The sequence below is a fragment of the Poecilia reticulata genome, chromosome 12, assembly GCF_904066995.2.
Source record: "Poecilia reticulata chromosome 12, P_reticulata-male-v2, whole genome shotgun sequence".
NCBI lineage: Eukaryota > Metazoa > Chordata > Actinopteri > Cyprinodontiformes > Poeciliidae > Poecilia > Poecilia reticulata.
The window spans coordinates 3,262,491-3,283,111 of NC_088841.1; the positions used below are offsets into that span (position 1 = coordinate 3,262,491).

At 39.6% G+C, this 20,621-nt stretch overlaps 2 protein-coding genes and 1 pseudogene across 5 annotated transcripts in view; 2 read left to right on the forward strand and 1 right to left on the reverse strand.

Annotated features, from left to right (window-relative positions):
• Positions 1–668: 668 nt before the first annotated feature.
• Positions 669–11,559, reverse strand: ash2l (ash2 like, histone lysine methyltransferase complex subunit). Of its 3 annotated transcripts, XM_008423220.3 has the most exons (18): positions 11,427–11,559; positions 10,701–10,767; positions 10,097–10,242; positions 9,932–10,020; positions 9,753–9,847; positions 8,647–8,742; positions 8,404–8,499; positions 8,241–8,316; positions 7,413–7,430; positions 3,227–3,326; positions 2,891–3,108; positions 2,643–2,810; positions 1,711–1,904; positions 1,513–1,605; positions 1,339–1,437; positions 1,203–1,262; positions 985–1,094; positions 669–901 (listed from the first exon to the last, which is right to left on the reverse strand). In XM_008423220.3, exons 1-17 carry the CDS (start codon positions 11,483–11,485, stop codon positions 987–989), a joined length of 1,782 nt encoding a protein of 593 aa, XP_008421442.1. In that variant the 5' UTR covers positions 11,486–11,559; the 3' UTR covers positions 669–901; positions 985–986. The 3 variants fall into 3 exon arrangements, with proteins under 3 accessions (XP_008421442.1, XP_008421441.1, XP_008421443.1); XM_008423219.3 differs by having other exon boundaries at positions 669–1,094; XM_008423221.3 differs by lacking the exon at positions 7,413–7,430 and having other exon boundaries at positions 669–1,094.
• Positions 11,560–15,148: 3,589 nt separating this feature from the next.
• On the forward strand, positions 15,149–16,310 carry LOC145553983 (homeobox protein pnx-like). Its single transcript, XM_081613176.1, has 2 exons — positions 15,149–15,585; positions 15,670–16,310. The coding sequence occupies exons 1-2, from the start codon at positions 15,375–15,377 to the stop codon at positions 16,107–16,109; spliced, it is 651 nt and encodes a 216-aa protein (XP_081469302.1). The 5' UTR covers positions 15,149–15,374; the 3' UTR covers positions 16,110–16,310.
• A 3,418-nt stretch (positions 16,311–19,728) lies between these two features.
• LOC145547518 (inactive carboxypeptidase-like protein X2) overlaps positions 19,729–20,621 on the forward strand; it is a 21,314-nt pseudogene continuing 20,421 nt past the window's right edge. Inside the window, exon 1 of the transcript XR_014090334.1 lies at positions 19,729–19,987. The product of XR_014090334.1 is annotated as an inactive carboxypeptidase-like protein X2 (transcript). The remainder of the gene's footprint in view (positions 19,988–20,621) is intronic.

Sequence of the window (20,621 nt, forward strand, 5' to 3'; positions counted from 1 at the left end):
AGGAACTAATTAAAGCATGCAATACTTTAAAAGGAAACTTATGATTACAGGAAGTGTTTTTGTTTTCTTAGAAATATTTTTCTTACCGTCATAAAAAAGCTGAATTTATAGCCTGGCATGCCATTTTTTTTCTTGCCAGCTATAAATAACTGGCTCGCAGAATTGTTTTTAGAAACGAAGGCTAATTATCACGAGTCACGTGATTTCAGGTTTAATGCCAGACTTCATCAAAAGATGTCTGCAACACAAACGCAGCAACAACTTCTCTTACCTGTTATTTTGAAGAATGGGAATTCGAGGAGGCTGAAACCTTCAGCTAAGCTACTGCTACTTTATTCTTTCACTTAATTGTTAAAACGCGTTTTATTTAACTTCACTACTCTGTATAGGCTTTCACAAACTGAACTGGATTTTTCCTAAATTTCAACAAGTGTACCAATTAGTTGGGAAAGGTGACGTCAATTTCCTGCGCAGAAAACTGAATTAACAGTTTCAGTAGTCTGCCTGTTTGCGGAGACAGTCAACGAAGCCGTTCTGTTCATGTTGGCCACACTTCCAAATACTGACTTAACGTCCCTCTTGTTTGCCTCGGTACTTCTCAGCATGCTGCCTGCTTGATCTGCACCGAATTATCCTTCAAATCAAGACAGTTCACACAAATAAACAACTTTTTTTCCATTAAACACACATTTTTTTTTAATCCAAAGTATAAAACAGTAAATAACAAAAACACAGAAAATGCTATGGATTAAGGACCAGACTCTCTTCCCAGAAGATCAGGCTCTATTATGATGATGTGTCAGAGCCCCAACGATGAGTTGATTCTGATGGCACATCTCAGAAGGGGATGGTTTATGCCACCATGTCTTAATAATCACGACTGTGGTTTTAGGTTGTGGATCTAAAGAGGGAAAATGATTTAAATATGCTCTCTTTAGCATTGTTTAGATGTCTGATGGTGGAACGGCTTATGAACTGGTCTACATTTATCCCTCCCATGGCGGGCTGCGGCGTCCGTCCACCTCCGTCTCAACGTGGTATAGCATATCCGCCAGCGTGTGCTCGATCACTGCACCCCAACCCATGTCACTCATCTGAGAGAGTGAAAGGAAATGCATTCCAACATGAGCAATCAGCAGGTGTGGAGTTAAGTTAGGTCAGATTGGTAAAAAGTAGTAAGTATATAAGTAAAAAGCTCTCACCGGTTGGTATTTAATGTCCTTAGGTGGGTATTTGAATTGAGGCCCAAAGTTGACAGAAACCTGTGAAGAGGAGGAAGTAAAATTTACTAATCTGGTTGTTTAAGGACAGAAATACGTGTCCTGATCCTGTACTGACCGTACAGCTCTTGTACAAGGAGATTGCAGGAAAGTAGATGCCTTCAAAGAGGTTCTCAAAGGCAACTCCTTGGTTAACACCGTTTTTATAGAACAACATCTGAAATAACAACATCTCCATAGTCAACACCGGCAACTTCTCCAACTTTATTCGCTCAAAGGAGTCTCTCCTCACCCTGCTGGGATTCACCGACTTCAGGCTTTTCTCCGCTTTGTCCACATAGTCCTTCTCCTCAAAGTACAGGTAGCTCTTGAATTTAATAAGTGCCTGGAGAGAGTCATGAAAACCACCACCAATCAAAGCAGCTGGTATGAACCAATCGACAGCAGAGACTCTAACCACTGAGGTGAGTTTTATGTATCAGGTGCTTACCTTATCCTTGTATGTGTCTGGAAGAGCCTTTGCTGTCTCCGTTTCATCAGGCAGCTCTATGAAGAAGCCCAGTGTGTCCCCCTGACCATAGCTTGAGGAGTAATGCTTCCCTACCGACTGGTGAAAGCGAGTCCCCTTCTTACTCCGCCAAGAGTAGCTGAACTTGTCATAACCCAGAGGAGCCTGAAGGTTGCCTGAAATTTGAGCATGAGAAAAGAGTTCATGAGTTCGATCTCGTCTGAATCTCCAGACAAAAGGAACATGTTCCATACTCTACATGGTCAGCCTGGCCATTGCCTTTCTACGCAGTTCTGCTTATTACCCATCTCCCTTCAGTGCTCCATCCAGAAATTCACCCACTGAGTTCAATTTCTGATTAGATTTAAACCGGATCAATCCGCAAATTGAAAGGGCCATTCAGTCCAAGTTGACTATGTTTCCAGATACTGAGCAATTAAAGTCAGAGGAAAAGGAGTGCATAAGACATTTTATTGTTGGCAAAGATGTAATGTCCCTACTGCCTACGGAGTTGCTTACAGCGAACGCAATATACAGTAAGTTTAATTGAGCTGGCACATTACATACATCATGGCCAAACATCAGCGATTAGGTAAAATGAGATTCAATCTCCGCCTCCAGCAAGCCGTCACTTCTTAATAGCCAAGGGTTTAGGCCAGGGACAGTGTCCTGCAACTTCTAAATGTGTCTTTGCTTCAAGACACCTGAGTAAAATAATCTGATCATTAGTAGAACTCTGGAGAACTTGACTGCTTACTCAGGAGGTAATTCAGCCATTTGATTCAGATCCGTTGAATACTCCTGGTCTAGACCATTTGTATGAATCAAGGTGTATGACAAGAAGTTGGTTTTTACCAGGCTACTACATGGTAAATGTTGGTATAAAGTTTACAGTCCTGTGAGGGAATACTGACCAAGCGGTTGAGACCAGCCCAGTCTAGCTGCCGTCTCTGGGGGCATATCATCCACGGTCACCTCAAAGTACCAGGCTCCTTTCCTCACGCCGTGTGAAGCCCGGACCATGGAATAGCCCTTCTCCCCCGTCACCGTCAGCCGGTCATCTGAGATCTTCAGCTGAGGTGCTGCGACACATCGGGTGAATCGTTTGGTCATAATTCATGAACAGATCTGAGCCTTGGAAAGTATGGCGATGTTGTTGTACCTCTGTCATGTAAGGCCAGCAGCACCCTCTCATACAGACAGGCCCGGTACAGATCACCAGGAATGGGTTTTCCAGCCCAGCAGTCCAGCTCCAGTTTCTCGGGGTCAGGAGCATGAGGGTCTGGCTCTGCCAGGATGTAGCGATAGCCATCTTTGTTGAATGGGTGTTCCAGTGGGTAACCATGAGGGGGCAGCCTCTGGGCTGAGAACAACGGGTCACTGTGTAACAAAGGGTCAAAAGTGAGGAACAAACAATGAAGAAAACTCTTTGATCTGGTTCAAAGCTCCATCACGTTCTCACTCAGAGTTGTCCCGGATTTGTATTTACAGGTCATACCTCCTGGTTCTCTTTGTCGCTCCGGCAGTCGTTCCCTCCTGCTGCTGCTGCTGTTTACGTTTGGCCCCCCTTCCTTTTCCAGGGCCAGGGGCCAGAGCACCTTTAAAATCACAAGAAAGTTAAAAAGTGTATTCGAAAAAAGATGCACCCAAACAAGAGCATGAGCAGTCAGCAGCAAGGGCAGCATACACTCAACTGACAGGGGACCACAGAACACACAAACAGGTTGAAGCAGTGGCTGCTCTTTTTAAGCCTCCATTAATTAGTCCCTTCAGCATTTTGCAATTGTTTTTGTTTTTTGGGGGGGATTTTTTTGCAATCAAAACCACAGATTTTGAGGCACTACTTTAGAAATATTTGCTAGAAATTTTGCTATAGTGTTTATTTATTAAACTACTTAAAAAATCTACCTAAAAATTATGACAAAAAAATAAGCAGACAGACTGGACACAAACATTTTTATTCTTTAAAAACCTTAAATAGCTAGACTTTTCTTACTCGCAGTACCAATCACAGGCTACAACCTGACATAAAATAAGGCTGAGGCAGCAGTTATGGAAGTAAGAAACACTGTCACCTGCAGGTGAGAGTTAGTCTCTTAAACCAAATGTTTTTCATTAATTTTGCAGAAAATTTTTAATTGAATCCACATTTGTGTGAAAAAATGCAGGGAGCTTTTGATTTTGAATGAATCTCCACAAAAGAACTGGAGGGACTACTTGGAGCCATTTTACTTCCACATTTATACTGGGAGCTTTTTAATACATGCCACATATCCAAGAATTATACTATTTATTATTAATTTAATTACCTTTAATAAATAGAATAGTGCTATGATTAAGTTTTTGAAGCATAAACCTCTGGACATCCATGTAAAAATATGATTTTTTTGTTTTGTTTGTTTGTGCGTGCAAGTTAAACTTGATCTCAAAAAAGAACCCAAAGATGATGAAAGGATTTTTTTTTTATCAAATGCTTTAAAAACAATCTATAAGAGCAATAAAAGACATACTGGTAGTGTCAGTCCAATTTTTCTTTTAACAAATTGTATTTATCCATTTGTTGCATCGGTGCGAAACAAAGTCTACCACTTCAATTGTCATCATAAACGACTAAAATACATAGATTTTGTGTCCTGTGCACATCTGGAATAGAAGAATATTTGCCATTGTTTTCAACTCTTTGCCATCAGCCATCAGTGATCATTCTTAGCTGATATCCGAGGACGGCCAGCTCCTCGTTGCTGTGTCAGAATACATCAGTCAAACAACTGCAGACAGACCTCAGACCACAATCTCTCAGCGATTCTGGAATAATAACAGTGAGCGCTCAACCAGCAGCAGTCTGACCTGCTCTGTGTAGGTTCATCACACAAAGTCGAATTGTCTGAAAAACTGTCTGTAGTGAAACAACAGGAGGTTAATACGTCAGACTGCCAGTGAACACATGAAGACAAAGGCAAAGCAGGTTATTTGGCCAACATGGGTGAAAGACCAGGCACAAAACAGCAGGAATTAACGTCACCTAACTTTCTGGGGGGCTCTGGGAGCCTACCGTTTTGATTTTCAATGCCTTGTACCATGATGATTTTTTTTTGTTTTTGTTTTTTTATATTACCTGCAGGATATCTGAAAGTACAGAAGCAATGACCCACTTTTTCCCACTTCCGATACAGATAACTGAGGTTTTGTATCGGCCGATACCGATCTGATACAGAAGGACTGTGCTGCTGAATTGACCTAAAACTATTTTTAACAGACATAAATGCACTGAATTACAAATTTATTTGATAACTCTGCACCAGTACAGCTCACTTAAATATACCCATAGCGTCACAAGCTTGGTCAAACATGGAAAATCATCTTTAATTTGTTCAGTCAATGGGATTAGGAGTAGAAGAGCTGATGTGAAATAAATGAGAAGGAAAGTGAAACTGACAGAAATAATGATTTGCCTACCTTGATCAAACATGTTCAATATAAACTTTAACAAACCTTCTTTCAAATAGTTCAGAAAGTGCAGTTAGTAATTCTAAATACAGTGATCCCTCACTATAACGCGGTTAACCTTTCGCGGTTTCGCTTCTTTGCGGATTTTTTTGTGCCGTTTTTTTCACAGTGCATTGTGTTCTGCGTCCTGATTGGCTAAACAGTCTCCGACCTCCTTCTCTACCTGTGTGCCAATAACGTTAAATATAAGTAATACAGATTGGCCATTCAGGAGATGGAAACTGAAACTTTGAATGCCTGCTGGAAAAAACTGTGGCCAGAATCAGCGCAAAACCCGACCGTGGAGGGTCGCTTGACAAGATCCATCGCTCTGCCGTAGATACAGCTGTGAATGTCGCGGGGCAGCTTGGAGGAGATGCTTTAATGACATGACTCCTGATCACCTTAAGGCCCGATTGATGAACACGCACATCCGCTGACCTGAAAACAGGTTTTCTTCTTTGGTTTCAATGTAGAGTATTTAATTATGCTGTATAGTAATTGTAAAAACTAAAGGTAACTACTTTGCGGATTTTACTTATCGCAGGTTACTTTCGGAACGCAACCCCCACGAAAAACAAGGGATCACTGTATAATGTAAAATAAATGAAACAGCTTGACATCACTCAGAGCACAAAGTACAGAATTAGATTGAATAGATCTGCTCTTTTGGATCGGGAATGTCATCACCAATACCCCATCTGGAATTTTTCCAATATCTGGATAGATTCAGACATCAATATCAGATCGGTGCAGCTCTACTTGAAAGTTCTTCAAATAATAAAATATGAGAATCAGTAATAACTATACAAACTCAATGAAATAGATATAAATATAAATGAAACCACAATAAGGATATCACTACTACCCATCACTTGTCCTAATAACATGTAAAGTCCTCCAACCCAGAGAACTATTTGAGGAACAGGACTCATTCAAGGAGGAAAAAATGAGCTTTTTCTACCTCAGTTTAAAGAGAGGGAGGCTGATGAGGCTAATTAGCATAAGGGAAGGCCAACAGCAACTAAAAAAATGGCACTCTGCTCTCAGGGAGACTTCACCCTGGAGGCAGACTGTCATTTCACACAGGAAGCTTCTAAAGGATGTCAGAGCCTGTCAGCAGCAAGCCAGACATGTGGAAGCTACGGCAAATTGCAAAAGAAGTCATACCCCTGAAACCTTTTCTGATTTTGTCACATAACTACCAATATGTATTATTTTTATTGGGGTTTTATGTGACAGGCCAACACAAAGAGGTCCATAAATGTTACTGTGGGGAAAAAATACATGATTTTCTTTTTTTTTTCTTTTACCAATAAAAACATGAAAAATGTGACTAGATGAATTTGTATTCAGAACCATTAAGTCTGAATATGATGCTATGTAGAAATAAAACATTGATGCATTTCTTTTGAGGCAAGTTTATCACAAAAAATCTTTGTTAAACATCATTACACATCCATTCTATTTCTCTATAGACGTTGCAAAACAACACTATTATTAGTTGTACTTTTCTTTTTTGCCGTCTTCATCTTGTGGTCTTTTTACAACATTCCTTTCTGCTCTCATTAATGAATAAACTGTAAAATCCATCAATAAACTATAATATCCATTATTACTTCCATGAACAGAAAGTTTCATTTTCTCATCTGACCAGAGCTCCTTCTTCCACTTGTTCCTTGTATCCATTGCAAGGCTGGTGGAAAAATCACAAACTATATCTTATGGTTTTGTAAAGGTAAATTCAAAACGTTCATATTTGAATTTGGGGGAAAAATGTAAATTAAAACCATTTGTGCTTCCGCATAATTATCCACTAGTTTGTGTTGGTCTGTCATAGAAAATCCCAATAAAACATTGAAATGTATTGTTGCGACATGAAATATGTGGTATGAATACTTATGCAAGGCACTGTATGTTCAATGGTTTGGGGGTTGCTGCACAGAGCTGATGCAAAAGTAAAAAATAAAAAAGCAGACAGGGAGGTTACATCAGCACATGGATGAAGTTGCCCACAAGATGCTTATTAGGAATCATGTTTTGGTTTGAGATAGCAGAGTAAGGGGGTTGGAGGGGTTGTGCTGGAGGAGAGGGGTCAGGAGGTGGGACTAAAACCTCAGGGCCAACTTCTATCCAGCAGATTACAAGACACACAAACACACCGAGAAGCTCCAGGTGTCAAAATGTAACATATTCACCTGAGAAAGAAGATCCACCTGGAAAACAATGCACACAAACACTCCGGTCATCATTTCTGGACACTGCCTTCATTCAGGCTTGGCTTCTTTTTGTTTGTTTGTTTTTGTTTTTTGTTTTTAACAAGTAACCTGATTAATTTGGCTGTTTGTGAACAAAATCAAAACTCCTTAAAGCAATCAATTATTGTCAGTTTTAAGTAAATGTGTAGGTTGTGTGAAAATAAAGATGACGAAGAATAGAATTTCTTTTTGCACATGTGATTTTAGCATAAATATAAGACCAGTAGTCAAATACTTCCACATATGCATATTATATATTTTCAGCAAGCAGTTTAGATAATAGCTAGTTATTCTTAAAATATAATAAGCAACAGCAAATCCTTTTATAGATTTAACAACTCAGTGTTTCATGAGCATAATATAAACTTCTGGGTTGGTTTATTACTTTGCTTCTAACATTCTTGAAAACTATTCATTTTGAAGAAATCAATAGTTTCTTCAATGAGTGGTTTAGTAGGATGTGCTAGTTTATTTCTTCTGTTGTGTGTGATTGTCAATAAATAGTATCTGCACTCCTATCTAAGAACCAAGATAGTGATTCCATTCTGGTCTGGTATGAATGTCTGTTCTGAATATCTGAACAGCAACAAGACAGAACAACTCAATGTGGAACAAAAACAACATCTGCCACCTTCGTTTGCATAAGTTTAACCGTCTGTAGGCATGTATGAATAAATGAAAAGATCCTCAAACACTATGCATCTTCTAATAAAGGATGGTTAAAAAAACATGCTGATCTATGACAGTTTATCTTTATTTAACTCTTACCATTGAGCCCACCGGCTGCTGGGGTTCCAGTGGTCTGTTTCTGAGTGTCATATGAGGGTCCTATGCTTCCCAGGTCCTAAGTAGAAAAGAACACAAGCCTTCATAAGACATTCAGATTGAGTTGAAACATGCTGTGTGTGTTTACATCCTTAGCAGTAATTACCTGATCTAAAAGGCCAAACTTGGGGTACTCCTCCTCCGGATCCTTACTGCCGGGGTCAGGGTGTTCTTTCACAAGAAACACATCTCGCTCTTTGCTCTAGAAAATTAACAAAACAATACAACAATAATGGTATGCTTATTTGATGAATCCTGGAACTCTGAATGAAAAGAACCCCGGTGTGTAAGGGGAGAGGGACGAGTGTATTCAAAGCAACTACTGGTCTCCAGATACACTCTACGTTACCATCGTCTTCACTATGTTGTTGGGCCAGGTGAGCTTCCCCGGTCTCTGACGGGTCGTCATGCATTCCCAGTGCTTATCAATAAATGGTATGATATCCTGCAAAAAAATGGAGGAATGCGACTGAAGAAAATAATTAAAAAAACTATTACTGTGATCCATTTTTATTTTTAGATTGTAAAGAGCAGATTAGTGAGCAATAATAATAAGGAGCTGAATGGGAGAGTCGCAGGGGGAAGGAGGCAGAAGTGCTAATGATTCTAGGTCCAACTAGGTGTTTTCCACATCTTGGTGGTTGCCATGGAGATAACTTGATTTCTCAAACATGCATAAAATAATCAAGGTCACACTCCAGGTATATTGTTGATGAAGGAATAATATTGCTCAAAAAAGTTGATTTTACACAATATCACCCCTTTAAAAATGTTTTAATATGTTGAAATCTATATAATTAATTAACTAAAATTAACATGTGGCCCTAGTTTTAGTGAATCTCTTCATATTTGACATAATAATCAAAATTGTAATTGGAAAAAAAACAGTGAGAGTTTGAGTTATACATTAAAATCCTTTCTGTATGACCAGCCCGGTAAGTTTTCAGCTGCTCTTCGTTAACGTGGCATAAACAGGTTATAATGATTTTCATTCAGTCAGGACTTTACGCTGACATGCATCACAGGTAGATTCTAGTAAAGCATTGATTAATGCCTGGTTTTAAAATTAGTTAACTGGACTTGTAGCCATTATTTTGTGCCCATGTGGCTGGACACCACACGGCACGACGAACCCGATCGAACCGTTATACCTAGGATTTCTGTCGGCTAATGTGTCTCTCAGGTTTTGAAAATGGGCCGACTGTCGGCCGACAACTCGTGTAGTGTGAGCTGGACATTACACAAAGGAAATGAAGAAGGGAGGGTCAGTGGAGAGGACCGGAGGTGAGCCTTTCAGTGTCATCAACAGAAAGAAAAAAGGCAGGAAGAGACGATAAAGCCGATAATTAAAATGAGGTCGATAGGTTTAATTTATCGTGCGATTAATTGATTAATTGATTTATTGTTTATCGTGACAGGCCTAGTGACAAGCACCTTAAAAAGATCAACTCTCACCTTATCTTTGGAGAACATGGTCTTAGGATGCTCATCTTGTGTTCTGGACCTCCATGTGAGGTTCGCCAAAGCTGTGAGGCACATTTCCTTCAAGTCTAACAAAACACACAGTGGAATAATTAACAATACTAAAAAGGAACGAACCTCGATAGTCGGGTTTCAGCACTCAGAATACCTACTGGCTTGTTTCCGGAGGAAGTATGTGTTGCCGCTGTGATGGCAGACATTGCAGTGAAACACATAATTGGTCATGAAGGGAAGACATGTCCTGTGGTGGAGACAGGCAGTTAACAGCTGCATGTGCATCAAACAGAAGCCGACATCTATATTCTGAACAAACATACGCGGTTTCGATCCCAAACGTTTCCGCCGTGAACCACTTCATGCACAAGGCGCACTGCAGCTCCACCTCCCCGAGCTGCCGCCCGCTCTCCTCATCCCCGGATCCTGTCAGAGCATCGGCGGCTTCTGAGCCATCGCCAGTAGCTTCCTGATGAAAACACCACCACACAGTCATAAAAACTAAACATCACCCATAAATAGCATGCACTGTTAGGTAGGGAAGCATTCTTTAAATATCACTTCTGACCAAAGCAGGAAGTTGTTAATTTTGCCACTAATTTCCTTGTTGGAGAACAGCAGGATGTGCAGTAAGTACTGAAATATTCAACAGTTGGTGAAATGCTTTCAAAGAATGGCACTACCCTCTTCTGACAGCTAAATGCAAGAAACATTTACATGCCGTTTCTTTTATTACATAAAGACACCAGCAAACTTTACATTTGTGCTTTAAGAGCTCACACTTTCTAACTACACAAGATGTATTAAGATAAACAGCATGTTAAATGAGACTGAAAATAATTTAAAAAGTAAATGTGAGTTAGGGTAGGGTAGGGGAAGGGTTAGGGTACATATTCAAACATATTAATACCAAAATGAAAATATTACCATCCCCTCTTTGCCACTTGATGACTCTGTATCCATACTGGGAGGCTGTTCAACAAAGGAGGCATCCCTGAAATTCAGGAGACAAAAACATTTAAACATTTAGTTCTGCATTTTATGCTTTTTTTTTTCTTTCATTTTTTATTTTTTTTTTTGCAAAAAACAGTATGAGAGTTCACTACCTATTCTGTTGAAACGTCTTGTTTATTAATCATAACAAAGCTAATCTCACTTTCTCACTAAAGGCATTCTTTTCTTTAATCATTTAAGCTACAAAATGGAGCTTATGCAAAATGGAGCTTATGCAGCCAGACTTGTGGTAAATTAACACTTAATACTATAAATGTACCAATTAAAACTTGATTTTAGGGTGTGTTTAGAGAACGTTGTTAGCTATAATTTGAATGAGTATGATTGAATGAGTATGAAATTCAAGTGAACAAATATAAACTGTCACGCTTTAATTTGCAGAGTTCACATGCATGGTGCCAAGCGAAATGACATTTAACCGTCAGTAAATAAGGTGTAGGTACGTTTTGTGCTTTTAAAAAATTGCTTTGTTGTTTCATTTTGCTCGTGTGCACAGCTATCATTTGTTAGCTAGCTGCTCTGCTAACGGTCTTCCTCCTGAAAACGCGCCTTATATGTCTGAGAAACTTTAATATGTCAGCTGAATTACTATGATAACTTCTGTAATTTTCGGAAAAGGTGCACACGAAACAAACATACCCGACAGCCAAGTCCTTTTCTGCTGCAGCTACGGTACCCGCCTGCAATTCAGACGCCATGTTTAGAAATCAATGAAAACAACAAAGTATCGCGAGAGTGCGACTTCCGCTTTTTCTTTTTGCTGAAAGCAATAGCGACACAGCAGGTTACAAAAAGAACTGCAACAATTGAAGTCAACAGCCAGTGTTCTAAAACTTACATTTATTTGTTGTAAATCATAATCAACACCATGCAGACTTTGAAAGAGAGACGTTTTTGTTTTTTTCCATAGTATCCAAGTTTGATTAAATTATTTTTTTATTTGAAATTCATGTCGATATGTAACATATCATTTCAAGTACATTGAAATCTGTGGTTATAAAACAATAAAATATGTTTTAACACTGAAACAAAAAACTTTTTAACCCAATATGTATAATTTTAATAAAAAGGGTGTTCTGAGGTACCAAAACTGTTATTTCCCTTTTTTCACTCTTGTCATTAATATTGGAAAAGGAACACAAGTGCTCAGCAGGGTGTTTACTTTTATCAGATTTTGTGACATTAGTAACGAGTAAAGACTGTCTTTTTTGTGTCTGCTGAAAATCAAGCATGTGAGAAGAAGTCCTTGTCTATAATAATGGACTCTCCACCTTCAAAGTTTCTAAAGATGTTTGATCCTGTGATTCTGCTATTTAATTTTTACTCGACCTACTGAAATTATCTACCTCGTCACTATCGCTGCAGTGTTATTTAAAAAGTTTTTTCCTGCTCTGTATTTTGGAATTTGCGGCACATCACTTTTAACACACATGGACCCAAATTCTTTTAAGCATGCAGTTGTGGAGCCATTCAGATTCTACACAGCTTAAAAATTACAGGCCTTTCTCCAAAATCCCATTTCTATAGAAACGTATCTAAAAAATAGTGGAAGAACAGTTAATTGTTTATACAGAAAAACATCAATTTAGTCTGACTTTTGTAAACACTCCACAGAAACTGCTCTACTCAAAGTTTCTAGTGACAGTGTCAGCTGACTCTGGAGCAGCCACTATAGTGGTTCTCCTGGATCTTACACACATTTTTGTAACTGTAGATCACAGTATTTCAGAGATGTGGTCCATCATGTGTGGTTCTAGAGCAGCACAGCTCCTACCTTGCAGAACATCAAGTGTTTTTGCAACCCAGACTGCATCTGACTCCCAGAGCCTTCTATGTGGGACACCACAGGGCTGAGTCTTAAGACCTATTCTCTTTTGTCCCCCCCAGGCAAAAATAATCAGGCAGTTTTCTAATGTGTCATCTTTTCCATGCAGATGATATCCAGCTCCACTGATCCTTTAAGCCAACTGAATATTCAATGGTGTACTCGTTAATTAACTGTTTCCATTACACTAAACAGTGGTAATTGCTTGCAGGTGAACTCTTATAAGACCTTAACCCTAATTAATGTCCCAGAGAACAGAATCCAGAATATTACTTCACAGACTTGTTGCCACAAAGGTTCTCTCTCGTTACACTTGTTAACCCTTTCCTTTAATTGCTTTCCACTAAAGAGTAACAGGAAGCAAGGCTTTTTGTGGATGTAGGACCACCTCACACCACTCTCAGTTATTAACATCTTTGCAGGGTTGTTCACTCACCAGCATGATTGCAACGAGCACAATAGCAAGTGTGCCAGCAGAGTTTGCACAAAGAAGCACTGGAATGCTGAAAACCTCCCCTGGTGTTGCCTTAAACGCCCTCAAGTGATTAAGGAGATAATGGCGGGGTGCTCTCCTCTTCTTCCCTCTTCTAGGGAAGACACATCTGTGACATTTGGATGAAGATGTGACAGTGACATTGTAAATTAAACCACATGTTTATTAATCAGCACATCATGCAATGATTTTATGAGAACATTTCCAGATTGTAGAAAGAAATCATCTGAAAAGGGATGTTGTTCATTTGTGTTCAACTCCTTTCCAGCACTTCCAGCTGTAAGTCTTTGGAATATGCCTCTGCTGGCTTTGCAAATGAAATTTTTGCAAACTCACTTTTGCAAACTTACTCGAGCTCCTTTAGACCGGAAGCAGAGACACAGAGCAAGTGATTTCAGGTGTTTTCACAGATTCTCAGGTCTAGATTTTGACCGTCTAAGCACATGAAAATAACTTGACATAAACCATTTCATTAACCTAAGAACTGCCTTAATTCTCTGTGGCATAGATTCAACATAGGGTCTAAATTATATCAAATCAATTGCAAAATTTAAATCATAACGCAGGTTGGGAACACTAAATGCATGACTGTGAAACACTTTCCTCTGTTAATCATTTCTTCTGGTTGTTCTGAGTCTATCCCTGACTCTCTTGTGCTGAGAGACAAAGCCCAGGGTCAGAGAAGGTCAAGCCTACTGTAGACATCTGCTAATTGTCCTGGTGGGCCGGCCTGTCCCGGTCCAACAATACCAGCCGCTCTGTAGGTGTCGGCAGCTGGGAGCGATGTGGCAGCTGTCACATTCAGGAACATTTACTCCCGTCCTGCCTCCCCCTCAGTGACCCTTACCTCCTCTACCCTGCTGTAATCTGAATCCCCCCCATGATGCCGAGAGCTGCAGCCATTAAAGTTATTAGGAATCTATCAGCAGTAATGTGGGCTAAAAGGTGAGGCAGTCAGGATTAATTATTAAGGTAATGGAGATGTCCAAAGCTTAGTGGGGAGTTTAAATATAAAACATGGACTTACAGACGAATTCACACCCTTTACAGTTACAATGTTTTGTGATTAACTGGAATTTTATGTGACAGACTAATACAAACTACTTTGTAGTAACTGCTTTGCACTAATACAAAGCACTATATATATGTGTACATAATACTTGTTTTTCAATGTTTTAACAGAAATCAAAAAAGTGTGAGATGCATTTATTTCTCTTCCGTTCCCACGGGACCAAAACTTTAGTGTGTCACTGCAAGTACAGCGTTCAGCTCGGCTAGAAACACAAACTTATTTCTATTTGCTAAATGCCACAATAATGAGACAAAGAACGTGTCAGAGATTGATTTTTTGATGTCTTCAAGATCAGAAGAAGATCAGTACTTGACCCAGTTCCACCGGTTCTATCAGGCGGAATGGACCAGAACTCCAGCAAACGTTTGTGAAAAGCCTGTAGAAGGAAACCCAAAAGGTTTGACTAAAGTCATACAGTTTAAAAATTTAGATCCCTGAAGCCGGCCAAATATGTACTTCTTAACTTCAAAGAAAGTTAAAAAAAAAAAATCTCTAAAACGTTCTCAATGAGTTTTCTCGCATTTAGCAAATCGAAAACAATTTTTGTAATTCTAAATAAACTAAAACAAGATAAGTTTGGTCTGATTAAACTTCAGACAGTGACAAACAGTATTTTTATTTGAAGCAAACCTCTCGTTTCAACTGTACAATCACAATACAATGCACTAACATGAAGAAATGGGAAGGCGTTCAAATTTTGATTACTTTTGCAACAAGGTCGCAAAAGTAATCAAAGAAAGTTAGAATAAAGTTCTAACTTAGAATAATGAGAATTATTGAATAATGAGAATAAAGTTAGAATAATGAGATGTTCTGTCATAAACTTGTCTTTGTCCCCCCCTTCCCACACACACACATATACACACTCTCCACACAATAACAGGACAAATGGTGCTTTTGGAAACTAGAACACAAAGACAAAAAGGTTCCAACTTTCCCCTCCACGGGTCTATAAATTAACATCACAACGAGCCTTCACCCGTAAAAAATCTCCCATTTGCAAACAATGACAAGTCCGAGTACAAAAAGTAACACGGAGGGAATGAAAGAGTGCACATTTTGACCAGATGCCGCACAATAATTAACAAGCTCAGGGGCCCCTCCGGATCCTCCTCATTTACATTGTGAAGGGCCAGCACGGGGGTCCCACAAGGCCGGAGCGTGTCTGCAAAAGTTACGATTGTTCCTGTGAGCCGAATGGCCTCACTTAGAATAAAATCCACATCTGAAAGAGCTGCCTATATATATATTGACTCACGAGGGGCCCGGGAGCCCCCAGAAGCAGACATGCAGCCAGTTACAGTCAAATTACCACAGAGCCAAAGAACACCATTTTCAGTGGAGGATATCTTGCATCCGACTAAGTTTACACGGAAATTAAACTCTGCTGGGGAGGAATCAGCTGCAGGTGGAAAATCAGCTCAAATCTTATTTAGAATCTTTTCAAATTGTCGATGACTTTAACTTTTTTCCCCCTTTTTTTCTTCTTTAGAAAACCATAATCCGAATGAGGAAGATGGAAAGACGGAGCACCGCACTGCGGGTAAAAGAGAGTCATTACCCCCGCTGAAGGTGAAGAGTCGTCGGATCCGCACCGCCTTCACCCCGGAGCAGCTGCGGGTCCTGGAGTTCAGCTTCCAGAGAGGCCACTACCTGTCGGTGCTGGAGCGCCACACCATCGCCGCGGCCCTCCGCCTGTCCGAGACTCAGGTCAAGATCTGGTTCCAGAACCGACGCACCAAGTGGAGGAAGGAGACCGTGACTGTGCAGGGAAAGGAGGAGGAAGAGGACCAGCGAGGCTTCATCCCGGCGTTCCCGTCCCACCCCGCGATCTGCGCGGCTCTAACCTGGGGGCCCCTGTACCAGCAAGGCCCCCCGCTCCGGCTGGTTCCTGCTCTGCCTCTTATGCCCTACCCATACTGTTACACATGAAACAGGAGCTCGAGCTTGAAATGGGCCAGGAAGAGAAAAGTCCTCCAGAACCTGTAGCAACCTTTGGAGGAATTTGTTGCCAGACTGTGACTGTCCAGATAATATTTCAATAGGAGAAATGTGACATGTTTTCTACTTTATTTTTACTTTTTGATAAGAGTAAATGTTTTTTCTTTAACTGATTTAATTTTATTTATTATTGCATCGATATTTTGTTAAGTAGAAGTTATGAGCAGCTTAATAAGACCCTCAAAGGTGTGTCAGGATAATTTTATATTTTTGTAGGAATAAAATATTTTTGTTTTGGTTTCACGTTTGTTCAATAAATTATCATAATGTGGAATCTCTTGTGGGTGTTTTTTAACACTTGAGGTCAGATTCTGTAAATTTAGAAATGTGGTAAAGATCAGAGTTATTATTTCCAGATAGGCTAAAGAATGGAAAAATGTTTGAATGACTTAATGCCGTTTCTTTACGTTGCAAACAAGATGAACAAGAAATCTACTCAAAATGTGGTAAAAAAAGAAAAAAAAAGAATGCCTGTTCATTAACTCCTGTTGGATCTAGGTTGTCTTTAATTCAGAATTTTTTTAAAGCCAATATAAAAGGGAAAAAAATCAAAAAGTGTTAGTTGGGTTATCCATTCATATAGATGTGTATTTCAGTTAATAAAGCAATAATAATAATAATAATAATAATAATAATAATATGATCTACTGGAGTTCAAAAGTTGTGAATCTATAGATCAATTTCAGCGACTACATGAAAAAAATAGTTGACTATTTATTCGTGAATAATTAAAAATATATAAATAAACTGATACTTAGTGTCGTTTTGGGCAGACAAACTTTGTTTTTCTAAAATAAAATTCCTAAACCAAAAGCATGAATTTCTATTTGTGTTGTGTTGATTTAAAAAAATTACTAAAAAGAAGTGTTGAAGTCAAAATGTTGGTAAAGTTTGTTTTCCTGACCGTTACAGTGGTGCTGCAGTTGCGGTTCTGACCAGTAGATGGCGACATATAACACATTCATAGAGTGGCTGATCATGGAAGTAACCATCTATGTCCAGCAAACATTTTTATGTTTTTACCCATCAAGTAATGTATTATTGCAAATGTGAAATGTCAGCATCATGGTCATGGGAAAACAGAAAATATTTTTCAGAGTAAACTTTCAAGACTTTAACTGCATTGCTTGTTCAGATCCATGGTTTTTACTGAGACTCTCAATTCTTGTCAAACTGATTTGTTACTTTTTATGATAAAAAAACAACATAAAATGAAACTCCACCACTGAATTTGATGTTTTTGTAAAAAAGTCTTTTTGACACACTTATCACAAACAGAAACAATCCTTCTGCAGCACATCTGCATGTAATTTGGCTCCCACTCTCCTCAGATGTCAGGCCATTTTTAACCCAGCAGCATATTCAGCAAAACCAGGGACAGAAACAAAGCACTGGCGCATTTTAAAGAACCATCTGGCCTTAAAACCAATATTTCTATTTCCATTTTAGAAGCCAGCTAATTTTTCACTGAGTAAAGTTTGAGACCATTGTAGAATAAACATCATGGAGAGAGTAAATGGGGCTTGTACCACACTGTTTAATAAGGAAGAAAAATTAAAATAACATCAGCAACAGTCCTTTTACCTCACAAATATGTACTTTGTGTTGATCTGTAGCAAAAAAATCCCAAATAAAATACATTATTTATTTTTGTGACTTGACATATATATATGCAAAAGTTAAAAGTTGAGTTCTTTTTCACGGCAGTGTAAAAATTAATCATGAGATAAAATGCTGAGGGACCTTTAGGTCCTGAAGAGGATGCTGGAGTCAAACCTAAATCCATCTACAGCAGAGATAATTATTACCAGATGGACAGGAAAGAAAACAGAGATAAAGAAGACTTCTGACGTCCAGCTGGAAAATTAGTCCAGGCCTGAGTTTATTTTAGGTTTCTGTTTGATGATTTAGATAACTGGTACAATTTTGTAGCATCTGTTTACTGAGATCATTACACTAAAGAAGAGCCTACACTGCAAGCTAATGCTAAAGATACAGATGTGGAGCTTTTATCACAGAAAAAGCTATTTACGTTGTTCAGTTTTATTCAGTAATACTTTCCTAATGTTTTGTGAAATTGAATGTTTTCATTAACTCATAAATGGGAATGACTTTGGACAGGAAGGGTCTCCTGTAGTGGTCTGTATTGCAGCGGTTCTGAAGGAACGTCTGACTGAAGACAGTGTTGTCATGAAGGGGACGCTCTGCTGTCCGTTATGTTATTCAGTTTATGAAGAATCCGACTTTAGAACAGTTCTCTTTTTTAAGTCGTGCGTTCATGTGAAAACTCCTCTGCACTGGATTATCAGTGATCAGTTAATATACATTTCACACGTTCAAAATGTATACATTTCACAAGCATCATGCTTCTGGGAAAGACTTGTTTTGCTAACAAGATTTTATTAACTCACAATCACAATTGTGTGCTGATGCTCTTAAGGTGACAGTTTCACTTTTAAATAAAATGCTGTATATAAAAGTATGACTTAAAATACATTTTGAATAATTTAAAGATTTAAAATTGGGCCTCTGCCTCTTTCAAAACTACAGCTCTTTCTGAAACTCTGCCTTCAAGAAGTCATGACAACATGCAACTGTAGCTCCTCTAGCAAAACTTTAGGAACGATTTTACCGGCATTGTGCTGAGAAGGAGCTCCTATAATGAGCTTCACAGATGCGTGGGTCAAGAGGTGTATGCTAATTGCTGCTGGCTAGCCTGAAGGAGCTGAATGGGGGAGCTCTGAGGGAGGGCGGATCTGTGAGGCAAAAGCTGGGAAGCGTGGAAACTGTAGCTCCTGGGAGGAGCTGCGTCTTGAAGGCGATGCTAAGTCCACCCAGGCATTTTGCACAACTGAATGGTTGCCATGGGAAATTAAAGGATTTCTTAATCATGCATGAAAGAATCAAAGCAGCCCTCCAGGTGTGTTTTTGATGAGGGAATAACTTTATAAAATGATGTGTAAATTTTACACAATACTGCCTCTTTAAATCACTTAGTTTTGCACAGACACAGCAAACGGCCATCATGTTATTCCTCTTATTCTTCCCACAAGCGATTCCTCTGGCTTTGTTCAGTCTGAAATCAGTTTTTCCAAATTTATAATTATAAATGTATTATTTATAATTGATGCAGGCAGAGAATAAGTTCTCTGCCTGCATCAAGCAAACCTGAGAGTCGAGTCATTTTCTTTTGTTAAAGCCAAACAGTCACCCTCCTACACTTCTTTTTCCTTCTGCTGTCTCCCTCACAGGAATGTCCCATGCATGACAGATGCTCCTCCCCTCTCCTGAGACGGGTGAGGGGAAAGAGGGGTGAAGGGCTATGACGGATAAGTAAGAGGCAGCAGAGGAGGCGTGTGTGTTAAGTCAGCAAAGTTTTCTTCCTCAGCCTGTGCAGGCTCTCATTAGAGAGGAGGAAGCTCTCTAGACTCTTCCTTTTCATGTCCTCATCTCCAGACGCCTCCGTTGCATCTGCAGGTCAGATGTCGAACTATCTCTGCATCTAGTTTTAGGATTTACCCCTGGAGTACATCTGCTGAAATTCACCCTCATGCTTTATTTCAGAGAAATGAGGGTCGTGGTGCTGGTGGTCTGGGTCGGGCTGAGCCTTTGTTGGGCTCTGGTCAGCGCCGAAGAACCTGTGAAGGAGCAGCAGCTGTCAAGAGCCAAAGCTCTGGTGAGAGAACCCCGGGGGCTGATCGGAGACCAGGGCAGATGGGACGCTGAAATGTCAGACGAGCCAGCTGAAGTTACAGTAGAGGAGAAGAGCAAAGCAAAGAAAAAGAAAAGCCCTGAGGAAATCGAGGCCGGTAAGTTGGAGCTCAAGCAAAAAATGCATCTGTGAGTTTTCCTGACCTTTCCTGGCCTCTCATGTTGTCAGAGGTCCCACTTACAGCCCGCCACCTTAAAAGAGTAGTGTGCAGTTGTTGAAACAAAGTTCTGTTTAAAGTATATTACATCATAACTGCAAAAGAAAATGCACTTGGTTTCTTCACAGGGCTGCACAAAATGGAAAAATTGTGCAATGGCAAAACAAAGATTAACTATAGCAATGACTACATCAGCTGAAATTCACATTTTCCTTTAGCAATTCATTGTTGAAAAAAAATATGTCTCTTGACCTCATTTGCTGAACGAGCTGGAGAACAAGCACAAGGGGGAGTGCAGATAACTGGTTTAGACAGACAGACAGATAGGTAGACAAACAGGTTATTATTATGATGGATAGATAGCATTTAGCAGGCTGATACAGTCTTCATTCAGTAAAGATCCAGATAAGTTGGTCTCAAAAGCTGAAGCAAAAGGGACCACAGCCAAAGTGGATTTTTACAGTCTTAAAGTGTAACTAACCACCTTAATAAAGCTTATCCTCACCCCTCACAAATTTGGAAACGAACTAGGAAAGTGGGTCGAGCCAAAAGACACCAAGAGGTGTGGCCAAGT

Bases quoted from the DNA above. Each gene is read 5' to 3' on its own strand.
- ash2l (XM_008423220.3), bottom strand. From the start codon at position 11,485: ATGGCGTCTGAATTGCAGGCGGGTACCGTAGCTGCAGCAGAAAAGGAC. The intron at 10,768-11,426 runs GTATGTTTGTTT...CCTGAATTTCAG, and splicing joins GAAAAGGACTTGGCTGTCGG to GGATGCCTCCTTTGTTGAAC. The intron at 1,905-2,642 runs GTCAGTATTCCC...CTCAAATTTCAG, and splicing joins GGGCTGGTCTCAACCGCTTG to GCAACCTTCAGGCTCCTCTG.
- LOC145553983 (XM_081613176.1), top strand. From the start codon at position 15,375: ATGGCCTCACTTAGAATAAAATCCACATCTGAAAGAGCTGCCTATATA. The intron at 15,586-15,669 runs GTGGAAAATCAG...TTTCTTCTTTAG, and splicing joins TGGGGAGGAATCAGCTGCAG to AAAACCATAATCCGAATGAG.